We start from the raw sequence: 17,020 nt of genomic DNA on the forward strand, positions 1-17,020 counted from the left end.
GCAGAATGGTTCCAAGTTCTGGGTCAAGTTAGAAAAAGTTTCGTCCAATCTGGAATAAAAAAAAAAAAAATAAAACCAAATTCAGGGGCGTAGGATGAGGGGGGGGGGGGCAACTGCCACCCCGTACCCCAGGACGGGGTGGTGCAAACATGTCATTTTTGCCACCCCCACCATTTTCACCGCCGACTGAAATTTTCTAAAAATGTTTATTTGAAAGGAAAAAAGGGTCCTCCTGCACATTTTTCGTACTTCATTCTAGAAAAATTTTCCGCTGCGCGGCGCATTTTCTAAAACGTTCAAGCACATAATGTCAAACCTTGAAATAGTTAAAAATCAATACACACGAACTAGACTAAAAATGTCCATCAAGGGATTCTATGAAATGTACTATTTAAAAAAATATCTCTTAAAAGATCAATTTGTTTATATGTCTTATCGAGACAATTAATTCATTTTTTATGTTACATAACAATGAGCCGATGGTGTGAAGCCGGTATATTCAGATCGAGTAGGGTTGCATTATTGATATGGCGACACAATTATCATTTCAAAATGCAGGTAGCTTTAAATCGAAAAATTACCATGTATAAGAACGCTTTATAATCATTAAAGTACCTGGTAAAACTCATCACAGCCATTCTAAATCGTATTTTTCCCGGGGGAGACCCCCGGTACCCCCTAACACCTAATTATCGCGCCAATTTGGGCGCTCACAAATTCATCAAAATGCATCGTAAAACTCATCTAAGCCATTCTAAATCATGATTTTTTTCCGTGGCTGACCCTCGGAACTCCTCAGTCCCCAACCCCCAAACACCAAAATCTCGCGCTTTCGGGCGCTCGCAAATTCATCAAACTCATCATTTAAGCTAGTTCTAAATCGTAATATTTTCCCGGGGGAGGCCCCGGACCCCAAAACACCACAAAAACTAGGCGCATTTAGGGCGCTCGCAAAAATCATCAAACTACATTGCCTCAGTCGACGCTCACCCGCCAATTGGCCAATTTGCGTTTTGGGTTAAATTTTCTAATAGTGACCCCACAGTCTATAAATGGTGTTACAAGGATTAAATTATAATAATATATGAAAAATGTACTTAAATGATACTAATGGTTGGGAGTTGAATTAATTCCATCCTCCTGTAGGTGCGGCGGCGGTTGGGGTGGTTTTCCAGGGGGTGGGGGGGAGGGTGGCTGGATTGCGGGCGTTTTACATTTTGTCTTTTTTTTGTCTAATTTTATTTTCATATGCTTTGTTTGCGTCTTTATTTCCTACAAAATATTGTGGATCCTTGCCCCCCCATTACGTTTCATCTACCTACGCTCACTGAAATTTAACATAGCTGTAACTGATCGGAGGGAAGCATTTCGTATTGACGGTGTAAGCACAATATTTATCGGACAGTAGTGTTATCGGTTCAATATATCGGGCAGTTGCAGGATGAAGTCTCACATAGAGTCACTTCATTCATATGAACACCGATAACAACATTGCGAAATATATTACAATTTCAATTTGATCCGCTTCAATGAAAATAGTAAAGGTCCGATCACTTCATTTCCCAATGAAGATGCATGGTGCACAACGATGACCTCTGACCGGATGTGAGAAAATATTGTTTACATTGTGACCTAGTTTTACGGCCTTTTTAATTTTTAATGCACTTTCAGCGATGAGGCCAACAAGATTCCATGAATATACGCTCAAATCATATAACAGGCTGATTTCATTGACATTTCATTATCGTAAATACTTTGTATGATGAACAATGTGTTGATGTAGAATCCAACTGTGAATCCTATGGATTAGCTGTTTGTACAGTCGTTCTTTCTCATCCTGCGGCGTCAAAGAACTGCGTGCTCGCTTCTGTGGTATATGTGGTGAGTTGTAACAAAAAATGTTAGTGAAACCTCGTTATCCTCTTTTTATTCTTTTTTTAAATCACTGATGATCAGAAGAAACTTAGTAAAATCAGTAAAGATTCGCACAAGCATTCAAAAAAAAAAAATACTATCACAATCGGCAATCTTCAGATCCAGAACCGTATCTAAACTGTGTAGTCTTTGATTCATCAATCATCCTCAAAAAAAAATATTTATAGAAGTGGATTAGCCACATATGTACAAAGTGATACTGATAATGATGGCGGTACTGGTTTTGACGGCGAGGAACGAAGATTGTGATAACGACGACGACAACAACGACGATGCTAATGACGACGACGACGATGGTGATTATGAAGATTGATGATGACAGAAACGACGACGATGATGATGATGACCATGACGACGACGATGATGATAATGACGTCGAAGACGATGATGACCCACAACGACGACGACGACGACGACGATGATGACGATATTGATGACGACGATTGATGATGGTTATGTTGAAACAAAATATTCCCAGTTTTCTATGTTGTAGGTGACGGAATACCTACACCCCCAGTACCAATCCTACCATCGAAGGCGGGCTGTCATGATACATTTAGACTGCTCAGCCTATTCCAAGGATGTATGACACCAAGAGTACCGAAAATCTGGGATCGTCAACATTGTGCGTCTTTTCTGTGGACGTTTGTGTGTATTGTATTCTCACCGTCCTCCATTTCGTTCTGTATTGTTTATCATTCCCCTGTTTATAGCTATGTATCTTAAATATAGAAGAAGGTAATTAATCGTTTGGCTTCACAATCTTCTGTCAAAACACATCATTCATATTGGCACCTTAGCAATTTCTCAAGAAATCATTATTAATAACTGTGGAATATTAGGTTTATTTTGGAAATACCCTGCCTCGTACTGCGAAATTGAGTATAAGCAATTACCCATGAGCTCTTTTTATTGTACGGCAAATTTCTCCTTTTGACACTATTTTCTCGTTAAGACATTTTTATAAATACATTTCGACTGGTTAACGAGATTAATTTAGGCTATAGGATTTTTAGCTAACTGTTACAAACGTCTTGCTGTTGACTATACAAAGTGCCCCAGCCGCATTGTTAAATTATGATATAAAAATGCTAAAATATTCATTTATGTACTTAGGATAAAATCGTTTCAGCTCTATTAGATCTTACACCATATACCGTATCATAATAATCTATCAAATATTCTAGATTTGATTGAATACTTCACTGTTTTGTACCTGGCATATTGCAGAAATGTCTAAACTTGTGGGTTGATATTGGACTTGATGACGTCTATCGACTATGATCGAGAGTAATTGTCACGGAAAAGTAATGACGTTCAGGAATGGATATATGTAAACTTATTTATTTCACAATCGATTACGAAATATGTTAGATAAAAAACCGATACAAATTACTTTTCAATGACCTGGATGTAAGCGTCTTAATTTCGGAATCAATTTCGATCATACGTACACAAGTCATATGCATTTTTGATTGGTGTCTTATTAAATCCTTTTATATTAATATTCGTTTTTATTTTTAATATGTTCGTTATGTTTACAGGTTGAACTTAGAGCAGAAAGGGAAGCCACTGCAACAAAAAAACAACATTTGCATACACATTTAGTTTGACGTCGATTTTGACCTCATTTTAACAGAATCTAAAAAAATTATTCATCGTCAAATGTCATTTGTTTTTTGTAATATATTGTATTTGTATTTATATACATTGTATATATTGTAATGATTTTTATTAATCTCAGGTTAATCACATTTAGTTATTGGGGATATGTCGGAGGCAGTGGCAATTATGTTGTCCGTATTAACAAAAATTACTTTCCATCTCCCATTATGACTTATTCGATGTTTTGAGATGAGAACGCTTATGGTATGGGTAATAGTGTAAAACGTAACCTGATTTACAGGACATAAAAGAAAAACGACCAGGCATATTAAAAACTGCCTAATACACCATGTATGATAAGTGTTTGTATGTAATATATAGTCCTATGGGTTAATTCTTCGAAATTCCGGTTCATAATACATAGGGCGCGAAAGTCAGTAGAAAATAGGGGTCATAAAATAAAGACATATAGCATAAGCTTATATTTTCTGTCAATGATGCTTTTTGAAAAGTTTAGGTAACGAAAACCTGGGTTAGCTCAGGCATCTTCTTTTCAGCTGCTGAGTGCCACAGAAGCAGTCACCAACCCGGCAAGATGGACAGCAGTATGATTGTAGATGCTGAAGCTATAATATGATGATGCAGTAAATGATCAAAAAACATAGGACACCCGAATCAAACGATGGTCTATAAGTTGTAATCTGGTGTGATGCCGATTCCCTGAATCAGCTGATAGTATATCATACATTTCCAACCTTCTGCCATGCTTGGATTGACAGAGCACAGCTACCAATATATATAGCAAAAAAAATATATAATTAATTATACATTTGGGTCGCTTGACAATTGCTTCAGGTATCCGAGATAATTTTGACAATAATCAGTATAAACTTGTTACATTGAAATATTGAAAATATAGAAATGTGGGTCATACTTCATGAAAATAACACTTTAAATTTAATCATGGTTACATTGTTCTTAAACACTTTTTAAAATCAATTCTTCCCATTAATGAAAATCATCATTTCAAAACTTGAAATTCTTAATTTGGAATAATTAGGAATTGTGTAATCTTGTTATGTTTTGTTTTTGGAGACTCATAACAACATAGAAGAGCCTCAACATGTCATATTATGCTGATAACAGACAAACCAGTCTTCCCACTCGTTTAAGTTACTAAATTCATTAGATTTACATAGATTCTTAAGGTTTTAATAGACTGTCCTACGAACGTTTTAAATACCTAGAAATTAGAAAGTTTTTCAAAATTACAACATTTAATTTGAACTATTGGCAATGTTTATCACCGTTAAAATATGCGCTAAAACACAACAAGAAAATTGTATCTGTTCGGCATTGACATCTGTTTACAACGGAAAGTAACCGTGTGCATCTTTGAGTTCGAAATCGAGGTCGCTGAAAATCTCATCCGGCTAATGGATTTATATGAAAAAAATACAAACACCACTAAGAGGCAACTTTATAATTTATCGGTTGCATTGGCCTGAGTAAGCGTTAATTACGGCTAAAAAAGAAACTAGAGAGAAAAAGATATATATATACAGCGTATAACTCATGTGGCTTAAGGCAAGATGAAGATGGAGGGGGGGGGGGGCAAATGTCACTCAAAAATATATCCTTTATAAACTTTTTTATATTAACGTTAAGTAGAATCCTAGTACACATTTTTATAGACAGTGGCGTCCGATAAAAGGAAAAACTAATGAATACGCAAATTGCCATGCGAGGCGTCGAAGGTTGCGAAATATTGCGGTGTTTGGGGGGGCCGAGAATCTCTCCACGAGAAAAAATATTACGATTTAGAATTGGCTAAGATGAGTTTTGACGCGATGCACTTTTTGATGAATTTGCGAGCGCCGAAAGACGCGAGAAATTGGTGTTTGAGGGTCCGCGGGTCTCCCTAGGGAAAATAATATTACGATTTAGAATTTTACGATGCATTTTGATGAATGTGGGAGCGCCTGAGAAGGCGCGAGTATTTCCGCGGTGTTTTGGAGGGTCGAGAATCCTCCTACGAGAAAAAAATAATTTACGATTTAGAATGGCTAATATGAGTTTAAAACTGATGCATTTAGATGAATTTTCGAGCGCCGAAGACGCGATTAAAATTTGGTGTTTTGAGGGGTTCCGAGGGTCTCCCCGGGAAAACTATTACGATATAAAAATGAAATTTTACGTAAGCTTTTGATGAATGTGGGAACGCCTAAATGCGCCGAGAGTTTGGGTTGTTTGAGGGGGTCCGGGGGTCTCCCCCCCGGGTAAACGCACTCCCCCCGGCGGTCCCCGGAGTTATATAAAAGTTTTTATCATATTTAGAATGGATGTGTTCCCTGAGTGGATTGAGTTTGTATTCCCGATGCATATAAAATGATTTTAACAGCGGTATCTTAACATGATTTTTTTTGTAATTTAAAGTTACCTGCAATTAATTAGAAATGATAATTGTGGAATGCCGTCATATTATTATGCCAACTCATGCCTCGATCTGAACATAACCGGCTTTCCTCACACCATCGGCACATAGATTGTTGATACAACAAAATAATAATGAATTAATGTGCCTCATCCAACGTCTATAAAAACAAATGAATATTTTCAGAGGGATAAAATTATTAAGAAATTAGGGACGTTGAATCCCGTTTTTCTTTGATTGACAAGTTTAGTCTAGTTCACGAAATGTGCCAGGATGGTGCAAGGGGATGGTCCACCCTTTCTTCATTCAAATGCTGCAATTATAAAAACATTTCAGTCGACGAACGGAAAATGGGGGGGGGGTGAGACACTGTTTGCCCCCCGTCCTGGGAAACGGGCCACACACGCACGACACAGCTAATGTTAATTAAACAGCGCATCACTCGCACACAGCCACTCCTCGACCCCGCGCTTCCTACGCTCGACACACGCCCCTGTTAATTACATTGCCATAGTATAACAGCACAGGCATACGTTACTTATGAAGCTCTAGCAGTACTTATGATAGACTAATAATGATGACAGAATTGCTCCCCCCCGCTATGAGGTAATTTCGTCGCGGCTCCACGCGTTAATTAATTTATTATTTTCATAGGTCTGACAAATGTATAACCTGCAAAAGGTATATTTTTGTCATTGGAAAACGTAAAAGATCAACCACATATACCTTTTAGAGACTATATTATAATAATCCCTTCACTTTCCCCTCCCTTTCCACCCATCCCAATCACTCCTCACCTGGTTACTCTGCTCTTTTTTTCTGATAGTAAGTTAAAACGTTAACATCCAAATTGACCATTTAAGGGTAAAGTATCCATTAGACGCGGGATAGCACACAATTCACTAAGGATACATAAGAAACTTCGCCAATTGACACATACCGATAAATATTATAGCTATTGTACTATCAGGAACTTGACCATAAGATCGGCTTACAATATAAAACGCTCCTGCCACTACTAGATATAATACTCGCAGATTAAGTCAATACGACGGAGTCTCACGGACGCTTAAAACTAAAGGGAGTTAAACTCAAACTGCAAAATTTCCAATAGTCAAAATAGTGAAATAATAGTGTCCAACACAGAAGAATACACGAACAAATTTAGATCCGCCTAAACATGCCTATATTTATTATTTTTCGCCGCACGCTCCGCCCCATTATTTTCCCTATTGTAACTAAAGTCTAAAAGTTAGAGCCTCTTTGTGTAAGAAAGTCGTGCACTATATCAACCCTATTGGGCATGGTAGTAGTGGACTAGTAACACCTAATTATCAATTGACAATTGATGAAACTAAAAACACAATCGGTTAGAAGGCAAGTCGCCATAAAACCAAATAATATAATGAAAAATCTTCATCTTATGGCTGTAAAAACCTGTAACAGTATAGGATTATTTACCACTCTTCAGGACAAACTCACTTCACAAAACGTATCTGAAATTCCGTTTCAACGTTTATTGATTTAACGACTAAGTAATTCAAGTAACACTGTAGTCGGAGCAAATTTGGTGTTTTCAGTCAATAGGCAGATATGTCCATTAGACAGATTAGATATTCTTCGTGATCGAATGTTTTGAATGTTCACGCGTCGCGCATGCACATGAGGGGTTGTTCCTCTACACTCGCCTGAAAGATAAATAATATTGAAAAAAGAGACTCAGGATACGTATCTATTTTCTATTTCACTTTTTTCTCCATTCTGAACACAAACATGTTATACAAACTTTTAAATTTTGTTATTAACACAAAGTACAGCAACGTTACAATTATTTTTAGCTCTATAAATCTTTTTATCTTTTCATTACATGATTTTTTAACGGCAATTTCCGTCCCTTCTAGAGATGACACAATGAATATTAATTAGACACATTCTCATATGTAAATTCCACTCCTCATCCAAAGACAGACCGAACGACCCCGATCCCCTTCCTCGAAGAAATCGCACCAAACAAGAGATACGGTGACATTTATCAATCTGCGAAGAATCTCGGCAAAGCCTTGGAAACCTGAAGCTAGATAAACCTTAATATCTTAAACTTCGAATTCAGGAATTCGAGTAGGGCTTTACTACAAATTACATTTCAGAATAATAAGACTGCCATTTCTGTCATTTCGAGAATTATTTTAACATCCCTAAACATAATTGTTGGATTGGACAAAGGGAAGCAACTCGAATCGCAGGTAAGCAACAATGCACAAATACCAATATCATTTATTCTCAAATCACGATAGTATTTAAAGCCAAAATAAATAGGGGCTGTAGCTTGTTTCTTAATGAATAATATATTCCAAATAGTGGGCGAAAACTTTTATATTTCCCACGAGTGCAAAAAGCAAACATGAATATAGTTTTATTGCACTTTCGCGTTAGGACATGTTATGTCTATATCAGATGTAAATTTTGTGTATTTGCCAAACCATATTGACCCAATAATTACATATCGTTCGTAAAGATACGGGAATAAAATAAGACAGATAATTATATTGAGATCTGATGTAGGTGTCTACAGTGTATATTGTAGAATAATTGTAATGGCATATTTTAACTTACTACATCTGTATGTATCGTTGACATTGATATTATATAGAAAATGAACACAGCTGCTAGAGGAAACTTTTATAACGTACATTGTCACCTTTAACACATATAATTATCTACTGACGATTAATGCTGCTACGTCACAGCTATGTTGTCCATTGTTATTTTGTGTAAACACAATAGTAAAATAACAAAAGTAATTGTATGCATATATAATTTATTTTGTAACATAAGATATTGACTGATACAATTATTTATATTGATAATTTGAGCATTGGAAGATCAATGCCATGACTATAGAAACGTTAAAAGACATATTAATCACGGTGGTCATTTTCTAATATCATATCATGCACAACAAAAACAAACTGAATTTGTTATGTACTAATGCACCTCCCATGGCATTAAATACCGTATTCAAGGTTATGTGACTTCGGTTATGTAAATCTGAGATGAATAAAAGAAAATGATACATATCAACAGCTTGGCTTACATTAATTATTGATGGCGTGTGGATGTCTGTGAATACTACAGTAATTCGGTCATAGTCCCATGCAGTGAAAAACTTATAACGAAATCATAAGTAAAAAACGCATTAAAGGGTATACTGTAAAACTACATTTTTAGTCGTTCTTGTAAAATTTGGCAAATTTGCAATCCAAGTTTTAAATCCGCGAATTAATATCTACATCTTCAATATTGATATGAATAGTCTTTAAAGTGATATATTCGCGAATAATTATCTTCGCGAACTTGTTTTGAAATGGAAAACGGGAAATTGACAGTATAGGTCCCTCAAATGTATTACATATCCACTAATGTTTTGCTATAACAAAACAGTACGATTTTTAAAGGCCTTTTAAACTTTCAGTATAAGATATGAAAAGATTGCAATTGACGATGTCATCATAAACCAAAACACAAGATACAGAATATTGTTTCAATTGTCCTTACACATATATGGGTAATGATTACTAGTTTCAATGGTTTACAGGATGTTCTAATTTGTATACAATACCCCCGTATATGCGAACCTAAACGCACGATGATAGCTGATTAGTATCTTGGAAATGGCATATATGTCGGCGATGAAGCAATATATCATTTGTATTTTGAATACTGTCTCTCTCTATAGTCCTAAGGTACTTGCATATGAAAAGCGATCTTTCCAACCTGAAGGTGTGCGTGTATATAATGATTAGCTTTCTTAAATGTTCTGAATTCCGAAAGTTACCAAACTTTCTTAAATGTTCTGAATTCCGAAAGTTACCCAAACGTTAAGTCTTCTGCAAAGATAGGATCACACCATTTACTATTATGTAGATGAAGACAATTTAACGCAAGACGCTAAGATGAGTGGCCAACCTAACCATATATCAATGCTTATAAAACTAACTGTTTCACGTTTATAAAGACAAGATTTGATTATAACAATATTAAATTGATATCGATCAAATAAAACAATGAGTTACGAAGCCGAATGAGGTCTCCAAAAATCCAGTAAAGCCTAATGGTAGCAGAAAACAGTAGATTTGGACAATCTATAAAAATAAGGCGCATGCCTTAGAAATATAGATATATAGTCATTTAACTGTAAAAAATATCCGTACAAAAGTATATATATAATCAATCAGGACAACTTTTGCAATTACAATTTGATATTTTGATACAGATTTGGCCATATTCTGCGCTTATTCATGCATGTGAATATCACGGTAACAACAAAATACCTGAAAAATTGCAAACTATCAAGATTTTTAGCCTAAAATTGCAAAAAAATGTACTCAATTTTGTTCTTAAGACCTGCCTTAAATTGAGCACTTCCATGACAATGGCAAAATAAGCTAATTTATTTCATAGGTCGATTGTGTGGATTTTTCAATATTTTTGCATAAACCCGCGCCATGGATTTTCATTGTAATATCTAACCCATTTTTGTTATGATTATTTTTGCAAAAATTGAAACTTAAATCAAACCCTCCATATTGGATGTACCGATTTCAGAATATATTTTATTTTTATTTTTTTATGCATGGCCCAAAACAGGGGCTCTCCACTTAATAATCTCTGGTCTGCTACCAATGCAATGAGAGTTCTTTACTTCTATTTGAATAAAAATCAACTTAATATGAATGGCAGAAGTGGACCAAAGTTTCCACATAAAATTAACAAATATATATATATATTAAAATGGAAATTGGGAACAGGAAATTCCACAAAATAATATCTGTTGTATACGATTAAAATTATAAATTCTATACCAACATTTTCTGTTGGTTCACGTGAAACACTGTCAAACGAGAACAGATAAAATATTTTACTAGAAACTGCAAAACCGTTAATTCCATAATAATCCGTTTAGAATATCAATTGATTAAAATTGGTCCAAAACTGAAGGTCTCTTGGTCCCCACCATGCTACAAGTCTAATATCCAATCTTTAGGACTATTGCTTATTTACAAGAAGTTATTTAAAGATTTTAGCCTATTTGACTCCTGATATAATAGACAGCGGTTTCGATAACCTAATTCACTTACCTGTGTATTTGAATATAGTCTGTTTCAATATTGTTATTTTATATACTTGCAGTGTTTTTGGCCAAGATATACAAGCCTTTTTGTACTACATAAGAATCAGTAGCGACGGGAATTAGTTATTTCCAACACATAATGTCGACCATCTCATAACATTTAATAATGCTTTGATATTTAAACTTTGAAACAATATGAACCGAATAAATGACATGAGAGATAAAAAAACCACCAAAAAAACCAAAAACAAAAAAAAAAAAACACGCAACCAACAATTTTATAGAATCGACTATATCAAATCAATAAATAACAGCAGTTACGGGCTTTAGAGATACCAACGAAACTGGCAATGAGTAATATGCACATGATATCGTAATTGCTGTCCACTATAACATGTAATGTGACGTACCCTAATGTTACACAATTCACAATGGAGTGTACTAAACACACAGGTGAGACAGTGATTATGGCGTGTAAGTCATGTGTAAAGTATACCCTTCTTTGTGGAGTTTGTATTGAGGAGGACCATACAGAACACAAACTACAGACATTACGGAGCGCCGCTCAGTCTATCCGTCAGCACTTTGAACAGGTAGAAACAGACAAACTGGAGGTATTTGAAGAAATCAAATCTGACTTGGTAAATATATCGAAACTTAGGGAAGAATTTCACCAAGAATCGAGTCGTGTTGGTGAGGAAATCGTAAAACATGGTGATGTTATCAAAGGTGAGGTTGACAAAGTCAACAAGGAAGTAGAAGAAAAACGTATAACCGAGCTCGATAAAAACACGTCGGCCATTGACGAAACGGAGCAAGCCATGACACAACAAGTGTCAGGGATAGAAATGTTCCAGAAGAAGGTGGCCGATATACAGAAGATGAACGACCACGTGGAGGTCATCATGGCCGCCAGGGACATGGAGGTCCCTGATATCGCACGTGTTCCGAGACCTGACATTCAGAGGCTGGAATTCCAGCCAGGGACTGTCAGTGTATTGCAGCTGGAGCGGATGTTTGGTACTGTTGCAGGAGTAGGTACATTTAAGGGAAAAACAGAGAAAGGAGATGAGAAGGCCAATACCTCGTCAGACTTTGTTGGTTCGATTAAAAGAGAATTAAATGTATCGTTTGTGAATTCTTTCAGGCATTCGCAAAAAGATGGCTTGCGATATATGTTTTGTCAGGAACCACAGTTGTGCTTCCTGAAATGCGAGATGAAGAACAGTGTAATGCTTTCTGATAATTGCGGACAAATTAGACAATGTATCAACCTTGGAACCAAGACTAACGGATTTACTGTCACGACAGATAACAGGTTACTTTTCTGTTGTGTCGATCAGGAATGTGTCAAGGAGATGCAGCTACCAAATGGAGAAATTACAGAGAAGATTGATACCAGTCCCCTGAAACCTAAGTGTATATGTACAAGTCCGTCTGGTGATATATATGTTACACTGTGCGATAGTATCGAGTATGAAGTCACAGAAAGTGGTACATGTGCTTTGGCGAGGTATGATAAATGGGGCCAGAAGAAAAAGCGTCGTAAGAAAGATGGATTCGGGAGAAATATCTTTGTTTCGCCATTTAAAGTCTGTGTAAACAGCACAGATACACAAATAGCGGTCATCAATGATATAAATCGTAGATGTAGTGAGCTGGTTCTTTTTGACGGACAACTTTCACCCGAACTAGTTTACAGAGGACCAAGTGTTTTAACCGGTGACACGATGGAAGGATTTGAACTATCTGGGGTCATGTTTGATTCTAGAGACAATATTATAGTTACTGAAGTGTTTAGTCACACTGTTCAACTATTGAGTCCATTTTGTGAACCATTAAAGACCTTGTTGGTTATTGATGCCAGTCCATGGGCCCTTGCGTTACACGGCGATAGAGTGTGGGTTGGTGATATTGACGGCAATGTGCGGATTTTCAGGTATTCGTATTAAGAGGTAAGTCTTGTTATTTTATAAAGGAGCTCATTAAATTATGTTAACCTTATACAACAAAAACTATTGCGGTGTTATCATATCTATATTTTTAAAAGTAGATTGATTTTAAAATTTCGTTAAGGTTAAATAGAAGCATTTCGCCAATGAAAATATGCCTTATTAAAACGGTTTTGCGTGCGTTACACATTCATACACCGCACGTGTTGTGTTTGTTGTTCAATCGTATGTAAACTTTATATTCTACAGCCTCAGGTCTGAAACTGTCATTCTTGATAAAATAAACACTTTATTAAATATATCAAACTTCAACATTAAATCACTGCACCACTACGAAACATCATTGACACTCGTTAAGAATCTTTCATTTCCATTGATGATACTAAAGACATTTATGTTTAAGACATTTATGTTTCATTGCAGACGTTGGCAGTCCCCAGACGAAGCTTTGCCCATGTCGGATGGTGCTGGTTTTACCCAAGCAATCGGACATTCTGCAGTCTTAATATTCATTATCACACATAAAAAGCTAAACATTCCTTCCATGTCAAAATATACCTGTCACTTTACGCATTTCACCATTGTTGGTCCTTGCAACTGCAATTATTCCAAATATTATCTCTACAAAAAACGTTTAAACCCGAAATTTCAACAATATCTCAGGCCCACTACATTTCCGAAACGGCTTTTGATTTTTAAAATGAAATGTAAAAAGAGAGGGATGGTTTAGTAGAGTCGCAAAAGTGATTAGCCTAACATTAATACCACTCTTATCCCGCTCTGAACAAATTAATTAAAATAAATATAACTGTTTATTTTCATAATGCGGGTTTTTAAAATAGTTTTCGCCTTCATCCTAATTACCGCTGGTTTGTTGACTGGTGAAATCTTTAACCAATTGGTGATGATCTTCCTTTGTTACAGATCCTTATTGATTGAGATATCATATCTGCAGCCACATCGGCAGTACTGTGCCATTTAAGGTGATATTTGTAGGACGATTGGTTGATTGAACTTAACACCTCGTATCTCCTTCAATGATCCTAGCTGTTAATGGGACATATGATTTTCAACCAACCAAGCAGATACAATTCTAATGTCCTACAGGGTGATATCATGATCCAATCAAAAGTAGATATGCGGGAGATGAAGACAATAGAACTACTCGATTGTGGATAATGTACGAATGTGATATAATTTACCAGGATTAGGTCTTCTCCCGATGTTTACAATCAACTGTTCAAAATTACATTTTTTATATTGATTAAGTCATAAATCTGCATGTTAGAGCTACATACGATGTTGTAAATGGTTTTTTCTAAGCACAGAAATGGTGCATTGAAGATAGGTCTATTTTATCTGTGGTAACTTTCCCATTACATTGTATTATATATACTATGGTTGTTTTTTTTAGTTGAGTGGATTTGATGTTCTATTAATGTCCTTTAATGAGAGTCTACCCTATATGTAATGTGTTGTGTGGATGTCTGTACGTTTTACTATGGACCAGACCTCTGTACCTTTGTCTTATCGGTGTGTAAATGACATCGTTGCGGGGGAATCATAAACAGTTCGTTATATACGTATTACAGACACCGTGTATGTAAGTTGTCGTGATGACGTATGAGAGGCGGGCGAATGGATTGGTTGAGAGTGTCACATTTACCTTGCATGACAATGTCCTTGCATGCCCCCCTTGGTGGAAGCGTGTCCACACATTACACGGATATCTATGAAAGGACACACACGTTCATATCGATAAGCCTGTGTGCTTTACGGCCACAGTGCTCGGGGTTAAGTTTAATTCATAAAGTTGTACTACAATTAAGTATTTAACTTCTTATTCATTATAGAATATAATTAATTTACTTTGGTTTTCTATTATAAATTTTAAAATATTTTTCCGTGACATGATTGCACGTGGTCAGTTAGGTTAGGGTAATGTATAGGATCAAGTGACTATAAATTAAATGTAATTTGTAATATATGTAACCATGAATTTAAAATAGAATTTACTGTAGTTATATAATAAATACATACCTGTATATATTTCCATACCTTACAGTATCAATGGAGTAATTGTGAAGAAGGTCATCTGCCCACAAGGGGATATCCAGAAATATATTTTTATTTTGATTCTGCGGTCCCTTAGACATCTATAACAACCCCTGGTACTGATAACATGCTCTAAACAGCTCAATTATATCATGTAAGCGTTATGTTACATTTGTTTTATCTAACTTGATGTATCTAGAGGATCTGTCATGAGCTACCTTCATATCATAAATCTTATATGAAGGAAGCGAATATTTATCATATGACTAATATTTGCCCTTGTTATGAATCCAATAGCAGAGGTATTGCAATTTTATTTAAAAATACTTTTGGGTTTACATATATATCTATGAAACATAATTCAATGAGAAACTTTCTTATGCTTGATATAGAATTAGATTCTTGTAACAAGTTTCTAACATTAGTAGCAGTTTATGGTCCTTATGAAACTGATGTATTGTTTTATTACACATTAGTACAGTAACTAGAACTTCGTGAACATACCTCTACTATTATAGGTGGAGAATGGAATGCTCCACAAGATTACAGTTTAAACATACAAAACTGTGTTAATAGAAATACCCTCACTAATAAGGGTAAAATAATAGAGTTAAAAGAAACAAGGAGCCGCAAAGTGAAGCATTATCCAATAAAACCAAAATACATCAAGGTCAGAGTAAGAATTATTCAATTATAACTTTAAATGTATGTAAGTATTGTAAAACTATTGTAAAATTGAAAAAAAACAGCAGGTAACAAAAAGAAACTGTAATTTCGTATTTTTGAGTTTCATGGTAAAAAAAAAAAAAAGAAAAATCCAACAGCAATATTCACAACTAGAGCACCTGTCTGATATATACAGAATTTTTCATGGAGCTGCGTTGAACGATTTTGGAGTTATAGCCCGGAAATGAAAAAGAAACAGTAATTTGGCATTTTTGACCAAGTTTCCTTGATAAAATAAACAACCTAACATGGAAGGTTCGCAATAGCATAAGGCACAACTATGGCACTTGTCTGATATATTCAAAAATTTCCTGCAGCTGCGTTGAACGGTTTTTAAGTTATAGTCAGGAAACAAAAGGAAACAGTAATTTGGTATTTTGACGAAGTTTTCATGGTAACGAAAAAAAATCCCAAAATGAAAGGTCCGCAATAGCATAAGGCACAACTAGGGCACTTGTCTGATGTATATAGAAAGTTTCAACGAGCTGCGTTGAACGAATTTTGAATTATAGCACGGAAAAGGATCTCGGACGGACGGACGGAGTCCCAAAACAACATCCCCCGCAAATGCGTTTCGAGGGGGATAAAATTGATTTAATAGATGTCTGGAGGGAAAGCAATCCAGATGAATTACTTTTCTCTTGGCATGGCCCCAATAGAAAGCAAGCAAGGCTTGTTTATTTTTAGCGTCATCAGATCTTTTATCTTTTGTTGATAAATATAGTATAGGAGTAAGTTATAAATCTGACCATTCACCTGTTATGTAAACTCAAACTCAAAAAGCGTACATGGCAGTTTAATAAAAGTTCCCTTAATGATACAGTCTATGTAGAAATGGTGAAAGAATGAATTGCGGACACTATAAATCAATATTCTGTCGGGGATACTTTTACTATTGATGACAAGCTACTATGGGAATCATTGAAATTGCTGATAAGAGGTAAAACGATCGCTTATTCCTCTTTTAAGAAACGTGAACAAAACAGGTTGGAAAGTGAACTTTGGGCCGAGTTAGATAAATTACAAAAGGCTGGAAATAGGCAAAACGACAAAATTATTGAAATAGAAAAATGAATTAAGAATAATTCGAGACAGGAAAATCCATGGTATGATTCTACGAACAAAATCAAGGTGGAAAGTCGAGGGGAAAAAAGAACTAAACACTTTTGTAATTTAGAAAAG

The 17,020-nt window shown here is 35.6% G+C and overlaps 1 protein-coding gene across 1 annotated transcript; it reads left to right on the plus strand.

The window, feature by feature from the left end:
• Positions 1-11,345: 11,345 nt before the first annotated feature.
• LOC138336279 (uncharacterized) lies at positions 11,346-15,928 on the plus strand. Its single transcript, XM_069285705.1, has 2 exons — positions 11,346-13,060; positions 13,481-15,928. The coding sequence occupies exon 1, from the start codon at positions 11,537-11,539 to the stop codon at positions 13,055-13,057; it is 1,521 nt and encodes a 506-aa protein (XP_069141806.1). The 5' UTR covers positions 11,346-11,536; the 3' UTR covers positions 13,058-13,060; positions 13,481-15,928.
• The last annotated feature ends 1,092 nt before the right edge of the window (positions 15,929-17,020 follow it).

This window comes from Argopecten irradians, chromosome 12, assembly GCF_041381155.1.
Source record: "Argopecten irradians isolate NY chromosome 12, Ai_NY, whole genome shotgun sequence".
Classification (NCBI taxonomy): domain Eukaryota; kingdom Metazoa; phylum Mollusca; class Bivalvia; order Pectinida; family Pectinidae; genus Argopecten; species Argopecten irradians.

Excerpts from the sequence above, each read along its gene's own strand:
- LOC138336279 (XM_069285705.1), top strand. The coding sequence starts at position 11,537 with ATGGAGTGTACTAAACACACAGGTGAGACAGTGATTATGGCGTGTAAG.